Source organism: Eumetopias jubatus, unplaced genomic scaffold (assembly GCF_037043125.1).
Source record: "Eumetopias jubatus isolate StellerSeaLion01/CBP00866 unplaced genomic scaffold, mEumJub1_p1.0 scaffold_8, whole genome shotgun sequence".
In the NCBI taxonomy this organism is placed as follows: Eukaryota; Metazoa; Chordata; class Mammalia; order Carnivora; family Otariidae; genus Eumetopias; species Eumetopias jubatus.
This window is the reverse complement of record NW_028274814.1, coordinates 77,917,508-77,934,737: the sequence shown is the minus strand read 5'-3', so window position 1 is coordinate 77,934,737 and position 17,230 is coordinate 77,917,508. Positions and strand designations below refer to the sequence as shown.

The window sequence follows — 17,230 nt, the reverse complement described above, 5'->3', positions numbered from 1 at the left end:
AGTATCCAGATGTTGCTGGTGCTGCCTGTCTGTGGACCACACTTTTGAGTAGCACTGCTTTGGAGGATGGTGGAGATGCACGATGGAAAGAATCTGAATTTCTGAATGTCTGTGTGGGACAAAGGAGCCTGTCTACCCACCATGGACTGCTTTGTGAGAACACCATATTTTGGGGACTCTGTTACAGCAGCTTAGTCATTTACCCCAGCCAACATAATCATCCTGATATTCGGCCAGTCCTTCTCTACGTCTAAACCAAAACTCTCCCACAGTTTTCTTCTTCTTTTTCATCTTGAACTCTCCTTCCTGGTGATGGAGAATAATATTGGTCACCTCTATAAATGAATTTCATAAGAGCTCACATCTAGAATGCTGTATTCCACTGTCAACTTTAGCCTCAAGCAGTTCTCAGTAAAGGATTTTCCTTAACTATCTTTCCAGAGGAGATAGGGGGAACTTCAGCCATGGGCTTGGAGAGAATAGGACCTCCAGCTGTCTACAGCGGGTAGCAAGTCTCCGTCACAACCCAGCCCTTAAACATGATACTTGAGACAGCTGAAAGTGAGCAACTTTTATTTTGGAAGCAGTGAGGAGGGGACTTTCAGAGCTTCCAAGAACCTTGAAGAATTACTCTGCCTTCTGGGCTACCTTCTCCAGGAGCCATATTCAATGACCGTCTCACAGGTTACAGCCAGCCAGGTACCTGGACAAATTCCTGCCCTTGCAGTGTTTTACCCAGGCCACCCTATGAATAGAGAAACACAGCATAAATCAGAGGCAGGGGCAGGAGTCTACAGGGGCTCAGCTGGGACGGAATGTAGGGTCTGCAGGCTGGAGACCCTAGTCAGTTTGTGCTGTGGGAGAGTCTCAGATAGGGAGGGTTCGCCCGTCTGAGAACCCGTCAGTCGGTGCTGCAGGGACGCCCGGGGTGAGCGCATCACAGTATTACTCTGCCTCTGTTCATGTCGGGGGTACCGTCTCCACTCCGTACAAAGCCCAGGGAGAATCCTACAGCAGAGATGCTGCTGATTCTATCAGCATCCCAAATACTGTCAGGGTCCATGCCCGGCAGAACAGCTGGTCTCTGCCCTTCATGCTCTGCTTACCAGGCGGACATCCCATTAGGATCTCTCACTACCCTCTTGGCACACGTGATGTCATCATCGATGTTGTCATCCAGAAACTCTGAAAGGAAAAGGGGCTGAGTGGGGAGGGAAAAATCTCTTTTCCTGTTTCATTGATCAATACTTTTTTGAGGGGAATTTCCAGAGGAAACTAAGCCTGAATCAGAAACCCTCTCTCTCTGGAGCCCTTTTGTGGGTTTGCCTTCCATTTGCCTGGATTTTCCTGCCTTGTTTTGAATCCGCCTCTGAGCATTGTTCCCTCCAGAGGGCATCCAGGACCGGAGGGACAGGGAGAGCCTTTGTCCTCAGGAGACATGCTGCCTGGGGGTGTGTGGGCTGCTGATGTGGCTGCGTGTGGACGAGGAGAGGGATAACATGGCTTGAGGGATGGGGACCCATGAAGGCGAGGCTTAGTCAGGGGTCAGTGTATCTTGCTTCCTCCGATTTTGGATGTGAGGACTGTCTGGGGCCCCTTGATCCCCTGTCCTGGGCTTCTCCAGCACAGGCCGAGGGCCAGCTGTTAGGGAGTACCTGTTTTATGTGCCCCACCTGCCCCAGCCCGCAGAGGGGACCGAGTCCTTACCGTTACACGTTTTGCTGCAGGCGTTTGCTGAGGGCTGGTTGCTGTTTTTGCACCACCACCGGCTGTTCAGCTGGAAGATCCCATAGTCTTTACTGCCATCGGTATTTCTCCCATTAAAGGCCCGGGTGTTGAATTTACTCTCATACTGAGCCATGCAGACCCCTGTGTCAGAGCAAAAGGTGTGGGTCGAAAAGGGGGATTGTTTCACGATGAGACCGAACTCCTGCTACACTAGAACCGCCAGAAAGTCCCTTGAGACTGAAATGAGAAGACTATGAGATCCTCGGTGTTAGGTTTGTATTTATAATCCATTGTGTGCTCCTAGTCCCAAGCAAAAATCAGCCCATGGTAAGTATGTAATTACAATTTTTAAATAAATGCGTTTGGAAAGGCCAATAATCCATCAATTGCCGTCTGTCTCCCAGTCTACCTTTCCAGCCTCATCTCCCAGCTGAATAGCCAACTCTTGCCTTGTATATTCCCATTGGCTTATATCCCAAAGTATGTGGAAGAGAAGAGGTGGAGAAGTAATGGAGGAGGATCCTAGAAAGGAAGCCCTAAAAAGCCATCCTTGGGGGGGGGGTGATGAGAAAGAGTATATTTGGTGTGAAGAAAAATGAAGATATTCAAGGGAAATTGAAATAGCTTCATGTGTTCTTCTTACTAATGAGGCAGGCGACAGAGATTCTCAGTCCTTCTTGCACCTTGTCACTCACTGCCTCCCCTTCTGTTCTCACAGTCCCCATCCAACTCCCTTGTGACATGGATAGAACAAACTTTAGACAAATGCAGCAGATGTAGGTTATTTTTTGGTGGACAGAAGGGCAGGGGAGAGGGTGGGAGGCAATACCAACTGTGCGGCAGAGACTAAAAAGAATGCAGATGAAAGCAAAGGTGATGGGAGCAAGATGGAGAGATGTTGGGCGAGTCTCGGGGTGTTTTTGAGGAAGTATTCCAGGCCGCTGGGTGGGGAGGTGATTTGGGGGAACAGCAAGAGAAAATTTATTATAGATAAAATAATCCCTGGTGGAAAGAGCAAAGGAGATCCTAGTAGGAATATGAGGCAATGGAGGCAGAGATAAGAAGAGCAGTCGGGGAGTGGAAGAGAACCCTGACAAATGAGTAAATCAGGAAGTGAAAAGGGAGAGATTGCTTGGCTGGGGAAGAAGGTCTCTTTGGGCAGAGACAGAAAGAACGTTCACACTCACAGTTTGCCAGGCTGTGGCCATGGTAGCCATCCATTCCCTTGGTCTTTAGCTTGCGGGCCAGCTCACACTTGGAGAAGACTTTGGCCTCATATGCTGCACAGAAGCAGCTGAGGAGGGTGATGATCAGAACAGACCTCATTTCTGTAGCTGGTGGGACCTGAGTCTGCTATGTCCAGGATGCTGTTTTCTCTTATACCCTCCGGGCACAAAGTTATCTATGATTGGGCAATAATGCTGGCATCTACGCCAGGAAGGACATGGCTGTCCAAGGCCAGTTCCTGAAACTGGTCCAGTCAGTTCCCCTTCGGGGAAGGGAATGTAACCAAGAATAATACCAGGAATAAAGTCTCATTTTGGTGGGGGTGGGTCCTGGATTTGGGCAAATGCATGGAGGAGGGAAATGGGGGAGAGAAGGGAGTTGGTAGGAGAGAGAAGCATGATTTTCAAGCTTTGTACTTTTGTTGGAATGTCTCCAGCGGGGGTTGTCCCTGTGTGCTTTGCTGAACTTTGGCTTATTATCTGTGCTTGGCTGAAGGTATTTTACTACTTGGTCTAGTGGGGGACCCATGATGAGCATCACTGAGTTTGGAGAAGTTGAGGATCTTTGGGCATCTGCAATCAGTAAAGCATTGGTTGAATAGAAGACCACTGGAGCCTAAGTTCATAATATCTCTGTGTCTGCAAGAAGTCATCAGATCTAAAACCCCAACTGTATTGAATTCTCTCTAATATCTGTGTGATCAGTGATCATCAAGCATCTTGTATTAGTCAGGGTTCTCCAGTGAAACAGAACCAACAGGGGATATATATGGTTAGAAAAAGCTGGTAATTATTAGAGCACAAGGTCTTGATTTCAGTTCGGTGGATAGGCATTGTGAAGGAAGAGTTATCACTAGATCAACACTTTCTAAGAAGACACACAAGAGTAATAATAGAGGTAGTGCTAGAAGGGGGCTTCTGTAGGTCTTAAAGTAACCGGCAAGGCTTTGCTGTTAAAGGGCGTTATATGATGTTGACTTGGAGACATAAAGGAATGGATAGTAGGCATAACTTATTTATAATATTCACTCAGGGTAGCTAATTGGTCTGGCTATCCATCTACTCAGGCTTTCACTGATTAGATTAATTCCATGTCTATGTTCAGAGGCATTCAGGAGCCAAGTCATGTTAAGGGGGTTGATCTTTACTCTAAAGACACCTATGAGAATATGCATTTGGGTTAGTTTTTTTTTTTTTTCCAGGTAAGTGGACAGAAAGATAATAAGGCAAGATAATGGAAGATTTTGGCAAAAGTGGTGTAGATTTTGGACTATGGAGTCTTACCTGGGTAAGGAAGGAAAGGAAGATAGAAGGAGATTATTACATAGAGATACAGTAGAAATGTCTGTCAGTGGACTGACAGTTTCAATGGAATCCAAATAGGAGTACTGGGAGCAAGTGAACAAGTGATCTGAAAGAACAAGAGGTTGATGAGAGAAGTGCATACCTGAGTTTATGGTTTTAGAGGTGAAGCAGTTCTGAGTGATGGCGAGATCCAGGATGGGCCCGTAAGGATGAGTAACTGATGGGGGATCGGAGGAGCTGCTTCTTGGGTTGGGGAGGCGAGGCATTGGACAGGACACTCATATGGATGTCTGAATCACTCAGAGTAGGAGTAGATCTTGAGATGGAGAGAAATTCTATGAAATGTCAGTGTTCTCAAGGAATGGGGGAGAATAACCCAAGGGAGGTGGTAGGTGTATGGCCAGAATACATAAGCCTCAAAGATATAAGAGACTTTAAAGAAGGAGAGTTTCATGATGGTTTCAAAGTGCCAGCAGTGAGATTGATTACTTCTAGATTCAGATATACCTGGGTTGGGGAGAATAAATAGCCTCAACTTAAAGCGATTATTAGAGAGGTGGTGAGGATTCTGAATTTGTGGGTATTATTCCTATTTGGTTTTCATCTATGTAGGTTTTCATGTCTTCATTACACATGTATGCACCCACAAACAATAAATGTATTGTTTTATATGGTTTTAAACTTCAAACAAATGGCTTAATAATGTGCATATTTTTCTGTACCTTGCATTTTTCATTCAACTTGTTTTCGAGGTTTATTCATGCTGATACTTGCTGCTGTTGTTATTCACATTAACTACTCTACAGTATTTCATTGTTTTGCCACTCTTTTGTAGTGATTCTTCTGTTGATGGATATTTAGACTGTTTCCAATTGTTGTTATTCAGAAAATGCTGAACGTAATTGTATGTACCTTCTTCTTTATCCATAATATCCTGCAGTTTCCCTTTGGTGTGTCCAAGGGTGGATTTGTATTTTATTTATTTTGTTTGGTATTTTAAATATATTCTAATGAGAATTTATATCTCTTTTCAATTCTGGAAAATTCTCACCATCTGTTCAAGTTACTCTTTCCCTCAGTTTCTCCATTCTGTTTTTCCTGGAACTCCTATCAGCAAATGTTGGACCTTCTCCATTTAAACTCTAGACCTTTGAACTATCTTTGGTATTTTTATCTCTTTGCCTCTCTGTGGTACACTCCGGGTGAAGTGTTCAACATTATCTTGCAGTTCGCGAATTCTCTCTTCACCTCTGTTAAGTCTAGAGTTTATTCCATCTATTGAGTCTTCAGATATTTCAATGACTATATTTTTCTTTTCCAATTTTCCAATTTATTCTTTTACATATCTATCTGTGCTTTTTTTTTTAAGATTTTATTTATTTGTGAGAGAGAGCGCGTGAGCATGAGCAGGGGGGGGCAGAGGGAGAGAGAGAAGCAGACTCCCCACTGAGCAGGGAGCCCGATATGGGGCTTGATATGGGGCTGGATATGGGGCTCCATCCCAAGACTCCGGGATCATGACCTAAGCTGAAGGCAGATGCTTAGCTGACTGAGCCACCCAGGTGACCCTATCTGCACTTGTTTTAATTCTGCCCAGATGTCTCACGATTTTCTCTTCTGTATTAAATATTAATATATTTTTTAAAGCTTGAACTATAGCTGACACACATTGTTACATTAGTTTCAAGTGTACAACACAGTGATTCTACGAGTCCATGCATTATGCTGTTCTCACCCCAAGTGTGGCTGCCATCTGTCACCAGGCAACATTATTACAACACCATTGACTGTATTCACTCATATGTGGAATTTAAGAAGCAAAGCAGATGAACATAGCAGGGCAAAAAGAGAGGCAAACCAAAAATCAGACTCTTAACTATTACGAACAAACAGGGTTGCTGGAGGGGAGGTGGGGGGGTGTTCAATGGGTGATGGGGATTAAGGAAGGCACTTGTGATGAGCACCAGTTGTCATATGTAAGTGATGAATCACTAAATTCTACTCCTGAAACCAATATTACACTATGTTAACTTACTGGAATTTAAATAAAAACTTGGAGAAAAAACAAAAACAAGAGCAACAACAAAACCCCACACCATTGACTATATTCCTTATGCTGTGCCTTTCATCCTCCTGAAGTATTCATTCCATAACTGGAAGCCTGGATCTCCCCTCCCCTTCATCCACGTTGCCCATCCCCCCACTCGTCTCCCCTCTGGTAACCATCAGTTTGTTCTCTGTATTTATGGGTTGGTTTTGGCTTTTTTTGTTTGCTCATTTGCTTTGTTTTTTAGATTCCACATATAAGTGAAATCATATGGTGTTTGTCTTTCTCTCGGACTCTTAATATTTTAATATTCTCTAGTGTAAATTTATCTTCCAACTGGTGATTTTTTGGGCTATCTTTTGTAGAGTTAGTTTTTTCCCAAGTATTTTATAATGTTGGATCTCAGCCTCATTTTGAGTGGGAGGCTGCACGTATGCCCTCTCAGTTCCTGGTCACGAAACTCCATGCTCTCTTACCTCCTTACGTGTGCTCTGGATAAGCTTTGGCCTCAGATGGTAGCAGGCAGCAGTTTTTTTTTTTCATTTCTCTTTAATGAAAAGAGACCTTGTTCTCAGCCCTTCCCTTCTAAGAGTGCCTTTGGCTCTAGTTCCTGCTTCAGGTGGAGAACTTTTAGTCTCGTGACCCTGCAGGAGCTGAGCTCAGAACTGCCTCTCCTCTTGCTTCAGCCTGGAATCGAGCAGGCCTTTGGCTTCAGACCTATTCACAGCTTTTATGATTAGTTTCCTTATATTTGTGGCCCATGGAGATATTTATATTGTTTTTGAGCTATGCTATGCCTTTTACATTTTCCCTTTTGCATTTTTTTCAATTATTCCTGTGTGCATGCTGTAGGTAGGGTATCTCAAAGCATGGACTTACCATGCAATATTGAGCTGAGGTCCAATTAATAACTGAAACTTTTTCTTTTAAAGATGGTATTTATTTATTTGAGAGAGAGAGAGAGAGAGCGTGAGCAGGGAGAGGAGCAGAGGAGGGAGGAGCAGAGGGGGAGGGTGAGAGAGAAAATCTCTAGCAGACTCCACACTGAGCAGAGCCTGCTGCTCGCTTGATCCCACAACCTTGAGATCATGTGGTCCCAGTGGAGGAATGTGGGGAAGGTTTCTGGAACCCTTCCTTTCTCCTTTGCTTCTCCTACTTCTTTCCTTTTTTTTTTTTTTTAAAGATTTTATTTATTCATTTGAGAGAGACAGAGAGAGAGAGAGAGCACCAGTTTGGGGGACGGACAAGCAGACTCCCCGCTGAGCGGGGATTACGACCCTGGGACCATGACCTGAGTGGAAGGCAGCCGCTTAACCGACTGAGCCCCCCAGGCAGCCCTGCTTCCCTTTCTTACCTCTTCCACTTGCAGCTTTTACTTTCCCTTTCATTATCCCTCTGTTTCCCCGGTCTTGTCATTTCCCTGTTCCCTGTCCCCCTTCCTCCCCCTTCCCGCCTCTTCTTCTTTCCCACTTTCCTTCTCTGACTCTCTCCCCTGGGGTCTCTCCTCTCTTTAGGTCCAGTTTCCCTATGACCTGGCATCCTCCCAGTGTTGTCTCAGTCCTTTCATGCCAGGGGAGGAGAAGGAGAAGCGGTGGCTCATGTCTATATGCAGTGAGGTTCCACTATGGGGAAGGGCTGGCCCTCAGTGCTAGGACTGAAGGGAGAGGGTGTCTCCTGACTTTCCTTGACGAAAAGGAGGGTGAGGGGGGATGTTAATGTTTGTTAAAATGTGTCATAGACCAATCAAAGCACAGAGATGGAGGACTTTATTATATGTACTTCATTTAATTTTCTTAAGATTTATTTATTTATTTATTTATTTATTTGAGAGAGAGAGAGAGAGAGAGAGAGAGAACGAGCAGGGGGAGGGGCGGAGGGAGAGGGAGAGAGTATCCCAAGCAGACTTCTGCTGAGTGCAGAGCCCCACCGGCAGCTTGATCTCACGACTCTGAGATCATGACCTGAGCTGAAACCAAGCCACAGAGGCACTCCCAGACAGGGAAATTTTCTATTTGTTTTTTCTTGCTCTGTATTTCTGCCCCACCCAGACAGGGCCAGCTAACCCAGGTTTTCTACTTTCCTTCAGATCTTCTCTGGCCCTTTCTGTATATCTATCTGTCTATCTGATTTCCATCACTCAGGGTTATATCTCTTTACATCCACGAGGAACTGTGTCTCCCCCCAACCAATTTTCCCATTACCTTTGTCACCCCTGGTAACCATGCCCTTTCCCTACACTGAGAATCAACTGTGACATTTGTTACATGTAGATCCCTGGGCCCCATTTCTAGAGGTTCTGATTTTGTAGGTCTGATGAAGAGCCTAGAAATCCTCATTTGTAAACAGTTACTCTAGATCTTTCTGGTGCAGGCAACCTTGAGAAACATGTTGACATATTTCCAATAAAAAAATTAGAAATGTTTTTGTGTCGTTTTTAAAAGATTTCAGGGGTGCCTGGGTGGCTCAGTCAGTTGGGCTTCCGACTCTTGGTTTTGGCTCAGGTCATGATGTCAGGGTCCTGAGATCAAGCTCCTGGTTGGGCTCTGTGCTCAGTGCAGAGTCTTCTTGGGATTCTCTCCCTCACCCCTCTGCCCCTTCCTCTGCTTGCGCTCTCTCTCAAATACATAAATAAAATCTTACAAAAAAGAAAAAGATTTAAAAGATTTTCTGTTAGAGGCAAAATTTCAGAATTCTCTCATTGGGTTTAATTTATTTCCTTCTCATTAATCTCCTACCTTTCCCCTACTTCCTACTTGTCTGACATCAACAACAGGAGGACTAACGGGAACTCCCAGAGCAGTGGTCCAGTTGGCCTCCTGGGCTACAGGCATGAATGGCTGACCCTTCCTCTCCCAAGTGGCTCTTGTGCCATCACCACCTACATCATGACTCTACATACTTTATGTCCAAGTCTGTCTCTCTGTTTCTGAGATTTCATGTGAAGCATGTCATGAGATCTTATCTTAATTCTGGTCCTTATTACCATCTCCCTACCCCTCCTTTCTCTATCTGCCAACCTTAATCTTGTCATCTTAGATTAATAATCTGCAAATGTTCCCCCCTTGAGTTGTGCTCTCCTTCCTCTGGCATTCTTTTCCGTATTCATTCATGCATTCATTCATTCATTCATTCATCCATCCATTTTTTTCAACTAATATTTGTGGAGTGTCTATAATATTTAGGTCTTGTACCCGGCATAAGATTTTGAACTCTACCCCATTCCAACTGGAAAAATGAAGTTGCCTCATTTTGTCAGACTTCTATTTTCAATCCCACAGTATTTATCTTTTCATCACAGCGATCTCTAGTCCTCTAGACTTTGAGGAAGGGGCTAAGCTGGAATCCAGGAACAAGTCAATAGCTGCCCTATCCTTCTCAGTGGAGTATGTCTTGGGATAAGCTGTCCTCAGAGCCTATGAAGGGCCCCTTTTACCTCTTGGTTCTTGAGGCTGTAGATGATGGGGTTGACCATAGGGGTGAATACAGTGGAGAGGACAGAGAAGGCCTTTCGGAGCAAGGGGGCCATGTGCTCTGTTGGGGCTACATAGACCACAATGAGGGTGCCATAAAACATCCTGACCACACTGAAGTGGGAGGAACAGGTGGAGAAGGCTTTCTGTCTACCATGGCTTGAAGGTATTTGCAGTACAGTCCTCAAGAGGGAGGCATAGGATGCCACAATCAACAGGAAGGGGCCCAGCGTCAGAAAGCCTGAGATGCTCGCTCTGGTTCCCCACATGACCCCCACATCTCCACAGAACAACCCTACAACTGGAGCAAAATCACAGAAGTAGTGGTCCATCTCCCTGCGGCCAGGGCAGAGGGGCAGAGGGGCTGCCAGGGCCAGAGTGAAAGCAGACAAAGAAAAGCCGCTGATCCAGGCTCCAGCAGCCAGGCAGCCACACAACCAGGTGCTCGTCAGGGCAGGGTAGTGAAGGGGGTGGCAGATGGCCAGATAACGGTCATAGGACATAGCAGATAGCAGGAGGCACCCAATGGCAGCTAGTGAGGCAAACGTGTAGAACTGTACCAGACAGCTGACCAGTGAGATGTTTCCCCTCCCTTCCAGGAAGCTCCACAGCAGCTGAGGCGTGATGTTGGAGGTATAGCCAATCTCCAGCAAGGAGAAGTGGCGGAGGAAGAAATACATGTGTGTATGGAGTGCCCGACTGGTGGCCACAGCCAGCACGATGAGGGTGTTGCCCCCAACTGTTACCATATAAATGGCCAAAAAGAAGGTGAAAGGGAGAAAGCCCAGGTGTTGCAACTCCCCAAAGCCGACCAGGATCAGCCAGGTGGTCTGGTTTTCGCTGTCACCACTGGACTGCTTCCTCATCTAGATCGGGGCCCAAGAGAAGAGAGGAAGGTAACTTTAACCAAGATCCTATCGGGACTGCATACTATGCTTGGCTTATTCACTTATTCATCACAGCAAGCATTAAAGTTAGGCCTTATTGTCTCCTGTATACAGAAGAGAAACTGAGACCCAGTGAGATTAAGTCAGTTATTCGAGGCGATTATGATGGAGTCATGATGTGAACCCACATTTGCTTGACTCCAAAGTTCCTGCAATAGTCTACTCTCTTACAGTGCTTTCCCAAATCCTTCCTGAGTGATAGAAATATCGGTGTCAGAGAGCAGCAATCATCAGTGAGCAATTTACTGACAATCTTGGCTGAATATCAACAGCAGAACCACACCTGGTGAGCTCCTCTGGGGGGGAGGGGGGGAGGACTGCCCATCCCCATCCCTTAGTGGGTGGGTGGTCCTACTCTGAGGTCATGCACATTCCTGAAGCAGCCACTCATCTCACGCTATTTTCTCTTTCTAAGAAAATGAGGCTTGGACATTTTGATGAGCAATCTATATCATTTATTCCACAAGAAGTGCAATATAGAAAGATCTGAATTAACTCAGATCCCACTTCTCTGGGAATCCATTCCTTTTCCTTGGACAAGTGGCCTGGTGACCATTGGTAAAGCCATTTTTAAACTATGCTCAGTCTCTAATAAGTTTGTTGGAAGCTGGGAATACTTTCTTTTTCTTGGTTCTCCTGCCCTATATTCTCTATGCTGGTCACATGATCATTTTATCTCACCTAATATGGATTATTTAGACATTTCTACCCTGTTACAGGATTCCTTCTCTGAATCATTACAATACTATGCTAACACCAAACACAAAGGAAGACTTTGATAAGTACTTGTGGAATGAATTAATAAATGAGTGAATTAGTTACAATAATTTTCCAATGGGAAATTGCCACAGAAAAATTGCAGCATCTGACAATTAATGCTTGGGCGAGGGAAAGAGGCACTGAAATGATTGCTAAAATGGAGAAGGAATCTCTGAGTCCTCCACTAACTGAGGGAATATTGGAACTCTGTCACTCAGTTTGAGATGGAGCCATGATTAAGGTTGGAGATGGAAGTCAAGTACGTGTGTGTGTGTGTGTGTGTGTGTGTGTGTGTGTGTGTGTGGTAGGGGGAAGAAACCAGAAAGTCCAACATGATAGAGAGTTTTCTTTTTTTTTTTTAAGATTTTATTTATTTATTTATTCATGAAAGACAGAGAGAGAGAGAGAGGCAGAGGGAGAAGCGGGCTCCCAAGGAGCAGGGAGCCCGATGTGGGACTCGATCCCAGGACCCTGGGATCATGACCTGAGCCGAAGGCAGACGCTTAACCATCTGAGCCGCCCCAGGCACAGAAAGATGACATTCCACATTAGCAAATGGTAGCGAGAACACAGGGTTTTTGTGTTCCTTCCCTGGTCCTACATTTTCCTCTGGTTTTGGGCTTCCATTATGCAGACACCATTTGGTCACATGGGGGTTACAGACAGCGGGAACAGAATACTTTCATATGTATTTGATACATATTTTATCTTTTTGTATACTAGTGACTTCTTTTTTTTTTTTTTTTTTTTTTTTTAGAGAGCGAGAGATCAGGGGGAGAGACAGTGGGAGAGGGAGAGAGAGAATCTTAAGCAGACTTCCTACTGTATGCAGAGCCCGACCTGGGGCTTGATCTCAAGACCCTGATCATGACCCGAGCTGAAATCAAGAGTTGGACGCTTAACACACTGAGCCACCTGGGTGCCCTTACTAGTGACTTCTTAAAGAGCCAGAAAGAGACTTGATTTGAGAATGGAATAGACTCCAGGTTTAGCAGAAAGATGGAACAAGGGAAGAAGCTAGTAAAACTAACCAAACTGACCAACCAACCAACCAGACAACTGACTCAAAACTTCTTAAGTCTTCTCAAGTCTCTGAGTCAATGCTTATGATAGGAAAGTTACTGTTGCCCTTGTTAACCAGTGAATTTGACCTTGGTCCCTGGTAAAATTCTTAAATAGATGCTTTATAAGAACATGTGGAAGTCTCATAAGGAAATATCACCAGGAGCTATATAATGCTAATTATAATGTCAAACCTCACATAATGGCCCTTATTGGTAGTATTAATAATTTAGATCAGGAGAAAGGAGTAGAAAAAGACAAAATTTTGGTAAAGCTTCATAGAAAAGATGATGACTGTGAGCTTAAAGATAACACTTTTAGTTTGACTACCATAGACCAAAATTATTCATTAATGACTCTGAAAATCTGGAGAAACATGTCTAGTGAAAAGGAGAAGGCTTTGCCTTCTTGTCTTCTTCACCTGTTTTGGTAGTGACTTCGATAAAGAGTAAATATGCATGGCTCTCATCAAACTTCAGATGATATGAAACAAAGAGGGGAAACCAATATTGTAAGTGATAGAATTATAATCCAAAATAATCTTTTCTTTGGAATGCTAGACTAAAAACAAGATGAAATGTAACAGGGGCACATGTAAAATTTGCTTGTAGGCTTTAACTATCAGTTAAAAAGTAGCCATTTATGTGAACATGATTTGAGATTTTTGTTGACTATTATGAGTTAAGACTTTGGAACGGTGAAGTATGAGGAACGTATGAAGAATGTGGACATGTTTACTCTGGAAATGACAAAATAATGGGAGACTATGATAGCTATTTTCAAGTATTGGAAGGATTCTTCCTGCCCTCCTCCCCCGCCCCCCCAGGACTTACTTATTTTTATAGCTGGAAGTTTGTACCTTTTGACCATCTTCATCCAATTCCTTCCTCCCTCCCCCTCCCTCCCCCCACTCCACCCAGAAGGATCCTTATGAAGAGGGACTATAGTTAGCCCATAGGTGCTCAGAGGGCACAACATGGACCAAGGGGTGGTGGTGGTGGTGGAAAACCCATACCCACCTACCTGTGCTGGTTTCAAAGAGGTGATTTTTATGGGGCTGACTATTGTTATTTATAGCATGATTTTGGGGTATTAAAATAAAATAAGGCTCATTGGACAAGGTCAAAGGGGAGGAAATGAACTTTCTTCCTAGAGGCCCCAGGAGTTGGCAAATAATGGGTCCCATTCTTTGAAATCTACTGGAACAAACATTAGACATTTTAAAAACATGGCAAGCTCTCTTCCAAATTTGTTTAGGCTGGGTCAGAGGGGTTTCTCTCTGTTGGCAGAGAGTAGTGTTGAGCCAGATGAACCCTAGATACTCAGATTCAGTGGAAAGGGAGTCTGGTCTGCTGTGGGCTTTGAGTCAACTCCTTCTCTTCTGGTTGTCTTACCTCCAGACTAAATTCTCCTGCCAGCCGACAGCTCTGTGGATTTTCTGCTTTTCTCTTAGGGAGGCTCCATGTTACTGGTTTCTCCCTACTCCAGGGTGCTCACAGAATGCTGTTGTCCTTATCCTCTATGTGCTTCTGTGGACACTACTGCCTTTTCTGAGAGCAGGGCAGCCTCCTTCCCTTGTGGGGGTTGAAGAAGAGCCTCCTTGGGGAGGAGATGTAGCTTGGAGCCACCTGCAGCAGCTGCATCTAGGTTTTGGTTCCAGGGGAATGTTCTGGTCCACAAGGGACCACGTCCAGGTGTTTCCCTCAAATCTAATGACCTCTTTTTTATGAGATAGGGAAAGACTGGAAAGACATAAGAATAGCCACAATTAAGAACATTTATCTAGTATTTTGTAATTCACAAAGCAGATATTAACTTATTTAGTGAATATCTGATGCTCAGAATGAACCCCAAGGTGAAAAGTGAGTATGCTGTGATTTGTTCTTGCAGCATTGGGATGGATTATCTAGAATTTGACTTCTAATGGCTAGATTAGCAGTCTTTCTATTGTGGCATGATTTAGGACCTGGGGTCCTGCTTTAATCTCTTAGCAGGGAAGAGGCAGGAGGAAACTGCTATATAATTCTGTAGATAATTTGTTCTGTTAGTTTGATAATTTAACATCACAGATTAATATAAAACCAGGTCAGGTGCCATCAAGGTAGTTGTGCCAGATACTAAATGCAGCTGAATGACAAATGTGAAGAAGGAACCCTGTTGCAGAAATACAGCACTGAATTCCCTCCACATGAGGCCAGGAAAACGACAGCACAGGGTCATGGCAGGAGCTGGGTCTTTCCAGTAACAGTCCAGGATGGCCCTTCCTGGAAGAAACTGGACAAGTGTCTTACCTGACGGGTGAAAGGCAGAGTGGAAAAACTCGGATGAGGAAAAGGTGACCTGCAAGGAATTAATTAGTATATTCTCTTAGAGGAAGTCATTGAGAATAAAATATGTCTGCCCAGGTCTTGGGTTGTGTAAAGAGCCTGAGGGATATGTCAGGTGAGAAAGAGAAGAATAAGAACCTTTCTACCCATAAATAAACCTAGTGTCTATTGACTTAGAATTTATGATAATTGTAATAAAAATATCCGTGTAGTTAAAATTTATTTTAATTTCAGCTCTTTTTCTGAAGTGTTATCTGTGAATTTAAAGTGGAAATAAAGGATCTATATGCTGTTTTCTAGGTATTAGATTAAGATTTTGTATAAAAATGTGTCATAACATTAATTAATTCAAGAACTAATTACCGAGTATTTATGACCTGTCAGGCACTGTTCTAGACTCTGGTATACAGCAATGAACAACAACAAAAAAATTGGTTTGTAGAGTTATCTATTTACTACTTTCAGTTACCCATGCCTTGATGATGAGTTCATATTACCTGATAAGACAGCCCCTTCACCCAGAGCCAGCTCTCTGGAATGCAGAAATCCTGCCTGGGGAAAAATTCACCTTCACAGGACAAGATACTTTTTTTTTAAGTTTGTTTGTTTGTTTGTTTGTTTGTTTATTTAAGTAATCTCTATACCCAACATGGGGCTTGAACTCACGACCCCAAGTTGGCTCCACAAACGGAGGCAGCCAGGTGCCCCTAGGACAAGATTCTTGTATCTTTCATCCCAACTCAGTGATATAAACATCAATTATGAATGGAGAGGATATAGGCAGGAGGATGTGGTAAAACCAGATAGGCCGGTTGTCTTTCAAGACAGCTGGATAATGACATTAAAAACATGAGAAGGGTACACACACATTAAAATAACTCCATTATTTAAAACTATATCTCCTTCTGGGCTCCTGGGTGACTCAGTCATTAAGCGTCTGCCTTCGGCTCAGGTCATGATCCCCGGGTCCTGGGATCTAGCCCCACATCAGGCTCTCTGCTCCACGGGAAGCCTGCTTCTCCCTCTCCCATTCCCTCTGCTTGTGTTCCTTCTCTCACTGAGTCTCTGTTGAATAAATAAAATCTTAAAAATATATATATATATTTCCTTCTAGTTTTTATGGGTTTTCCTTCCTAGTATTATGCTTTTTTTACATAGTTGTAACTATGATCACATATATAACTTTAATCCTAATATTTCACCTAACACTTTACTGTAATCATTGAATATATCCCTTTTTCAAAATATTCATGTAGGGGCACCTGGGTGGCTCAGCTGGTTAAGCATCTCTCTCTCTCTTTTTTTTAAGCATATATTTAATACTTATAATATTATTCACGGAGTTCTTGGCTGAGTTAAGCATTTTGAGGTTTCTGTTGTTGAGAAATTTGAGGTTCATGTTGTCTCTTTTTCAGTCCCAAAAGCTCCGTTTTGAGTTCTCCAGGCTTTGGTGGAATTTCAGGTATTGTCAGGTCGGGCTGGTAGTACCTGTGCACCGCTTCGGTCCCGGCGCACATGGTCAGGAAGGGCTGGCAGTGAACATTTTCAGGTAGGTGGCCCAGGACATGCCCGCGGGCATGGTTGGGGGGGCGCAAAATGCACTGGCTTCGGCAGAGGCTCAGAGGGCGAGCTGCATCTGACTCTTGATTATGGCTCACATCATAATCTTGGGATTGTGAAATTGAGCCCGTGTTGGGCTCTGCAGTGGGCATGGAGCTTGCTTAGTATTCTATTTCTCTCCCTCTCCCTCTGCCCCTGCCCCTGGCTTGCACACACACTCTCTCTCTAAAAAAATAAAAATAAAAAAAATAAATAAATAAAAATAAAAAAATCATTCAATATTCATTATATAGACGTGGCACAATTTGCCTAACCATTTTTTCATTGAAGCTTTGAGCTGGGAGGGACCTTAAACCATATATATTCCAACATTTCACTAGGGAGGAGGAACATTTATCCTCTTTTTATATATTTCCACTGATAAGAAAACAATATATTTTGGGTATCTCATTTATTCAACAAATATATATTTTGAATCCCATAATGTGTTAGGCATTACTGGGTGGTCCAGAAGAGGGTCTTTCCTTCTGCAGGGAATTATGGTACCATAGGGATTTGATAACTGCCACAAAAGAGCTATGGAGTTTATTGAACTTGCAGAGAAAGGAGTAAGGGAAGTTAATGGAGTGAGAGGGAATGTGAACTAGAATTTAGAGGGTAGCAAAGAGTTTAGAAAGTTAAAAAGAAGGGTAAGGGTTTTCAGCTTCCACCTATGAAGCAGTGACTGCTACCAGCCTAGCTCTCCTCATGCAAACAATTACATAATGGACAAAACATGAAATATCTGTTTTCAGCTATT

The 17,230-nt window shown here is 43.8% G+C and overlaps 1 protein-coding gene and 2 pseudogenes across 1 annotated transcript; all 3 read right to left on the bottom strand.

Annotated features, from left to right (window-relative positions):
• Window positions 1–678: 678 nt before the first annotated feature.
• LOC114225801 (lysozyme C, milk isozyme-like) lies at window positions 679–3,054 on the bottom strand. The gene is made up of 4 exons (XM_028125583.2): window positions 2,916–3,054; window positions 1,708–1,869; window positions 1,107–1,185; window positions 679–745 (listed from the first exon to the last, which is right to left on the bottom strand). Exons 1-4 carry the CDS (start codon window positions 3,052–3,054, stop codon window positions 679–681), a joined length of 447 nt encoding a protein of 148 aa, XP_027981384.1.
• Window positions 3,055–9,637: 6,583 nt separating this feature from the next.
• Window positions 9,638–10,642, bottom strand: LOC114225743 (olfactory receptor 11A1-like; annotated as a pseudogene).
• A 5,584-nt stretch (window positions 10,643–16,226) lies between these two features.
• Window positions 16,227–16,450, bottom strand: LOC114225710 (ubiquinol-cytochrome c reductase complex assembly factor 6 pseudogene; annotated as a pseudogene).
• Between the last annotated feature and the right edge of the window lie 780 nt (window positions 16,451–17,230).

Coding starts and splice junctions, on each gene's coding strand:
- LOC114225801 (XM_028125583.2), bottom strand. CDS start 3,054: ATGAGGTCTGTTCTGATCATCACCCTCCTCAGCTGCTTCTGTGCAGCA. Junction 1,870..2,915: donor TGGCCACAGCCTGGCAAACT/GTGAGTGTGAAC, acceptor GCTCTGACACAG/GGGTCTGCATGGCTCAGTAT. Junction 746..1,106: donor CCTAATGGGATGTCCGCCTG/GTAAGCAGAGCA, acceptor CTCTATTCATAG/GGTGGCCTGGGTAAAACACT.